This window comes from Triticum dicoccoides, chromosome 5A, assembly GCF_002162155.2.
Source record: "Triticum dicoccoides isolate Atlit2015 ecotype Zavitan chromosome 5A, WEW_v2.0, whole genome shotgun sequence".
NCBI classification, from domain to species: Eukaryota; Viridiplantae; Streptophyta; class Magnoliopsida; order Poales; family Poaceae; genus Triticum; species Triticum dicoccoides.
Window position 1 is genome coordinate 613,513,357 of NC_041388.1, and position 1,816 is coordinate 613,515,172.

The following is a 1,816-nucleotide window of genomic DNA, read 5'->3' on the forward strand; positions in this document are numbered from 1 at the left end:
ACGCCCCCGCGCGGCCCCTCGCCGCCGCCACCCCCGCCCAGCGGGTCCGCCTCGACGGCACCGACGACCGCGACCCCTCCCGCGCCGTCCTCACGCTCAAGCGCCGCCTGCGCATCGACGCCGGCGTCAGCCGCGTTGAGGAGGTCGTGGAGCCCCTCGACCCCGCCCTCGTCCTCACCTGCGTCGACAACCCCGCCCGTCTCGGCGCGGTCGACTCCCCCATCGTCCGGCTCGTCTCCGACGAGTACGGCCTCGGCAGGGACAAAGCGCCGTTCGTCTGCCTCGGCGGCTTTCGGAACACCCGCGGTGTGTATGAGCTCGAGGAGTGCGGGGGGCAGGGGCTCATGCTAGAGCTCGACGAGACACACTTCGATTTCGGCACAAACTATGAGATGGAGTGCGACACCGCGGAGCCCGACCAGGCCAAGGAGGTCCTGGAGCGGCTGCTCACCGTGCCTGGGGTGCCGTATGAGTACTCCCGGAGCAATAAGTTCGCGTGCTTCATGGCCGGGAAGCTGCTTCCGTGACTAGGTTTGTGGTTGGTCTTTACCGTGTCCCAAATGATGATTAAACCGTGGTTGCTATAAAACTTGTGTTTCATTAGCACTTTCTTGCGACAATAGGCTTTGTGGCGAGTGATTTCAAATCTCACAAATGTAATGTTTAGTTCTGTTACATTCTGGTATTTGATAACTTTCATCCAAGAATACTATCTTGGGTGGCAGCATAGCAACACAAGGGTTTGCATTTCAATCCTCGTAAAAAAACTTGTTCTGGAGCATGATCCGACAACCTTTGGGAAGAAGCCGGGGCTGGTATGTCTGGTTCATTTATATACAGGACATACAATCTACTCCCTTTGTTTCTAAATATAAACCTTTTTTAGAGATTTCAATACGGACTACATTCAGATGTATATAGACGTATTTTAGAGTGTAGTTTCACTCATTTTGCTTTGTATGTAGTCCACATTAGAATATCTAAAAGGGCTTATATTTAGGAACAGAGGGAGTAGCTAGGAACAAACTGAATTTCGTATGTCCGCCACACGGTTATGGGCAATGGGCCTGTTATTGCAGTCTCACCACACCACATCTTGTTCTGCTCTCCGGTGCAGATGGGCATCCTTAGATTCACCACCTCCCTGATGAGCTGCTTCTTGTCTTAACCCACCTTCCTGATGAGCTGCTTCTTAGTCTCAGGCATACACGGTCATCGTTGGTATCTAAGTTGCCACCTGACAGATTTGTTCTTATTTCTTATTAGGTACCTAAAAGGCTGAACCTGATCTTTGATGAACTAGAAGACCAAGATACCAAGGTATGCCTGAGTTCATAGCTTGATTCCTTACCATATAATTGCTGAAACATGCAGCGACATATGATTAACCTTTGTACTTTATACTTTGCTAAAACATTTAGGACTCGAGTGGGCGACTCCAAGAATGGGTACTCCTGAAACTTTAGCCAGTGGCCATGTTGATGGTATTTTTTGGGAACAGGGGAGGGCGTGTGTTATTATTCAAACCAGGCGCCTGATTTTATTTAATCTTTAGCCAGTGACCACATTGCTGCCCTAAGCGATGAACAGGGGAGGGCGTGTGGTATTGCAGTTAACTATGTGTCATCTGATCATCATAGTGATTGGTAGATTAAAACCGTAAGCCACCTCTGAATTCATATCGAAGGTAGTTCACCAAGATCTGCGGTTTTTATTTGCATTTTATAAGTTTTAGAGTTTCATGTTACCGCTTTAAATACGTAATTATGGTTTCATCTTCCCTTTTTGGAGCCAGTCATGCGAGCTGGTCTTTTTC

The 1,816-nt window shown here is 49.1% G+C and overlaps 1 protein-coding gene across 1 annotated transcript; it reads left to right on the forward strand.

The window, feature by feature from the left end:
- Positions 1-5: 5 nt before the first annotated feature.
- LOC119300156 (triphosphate tunnel metalloenzyme 3-like) lies at positions 6-1,319 on the forward strand (the record flags this gene model as incomplete). Its single annotated transcript, XM_037577207.1, has 2 exons — positions 6-531; positions 1,267-1,319. A coding segment is annotated over one exon (522 nt), but the record flags the coding sequence as incomplete, so codon positions are not given.
- Between the last annotated feature and the right edge of the window lie 497 nt (positions 1,320-1,816).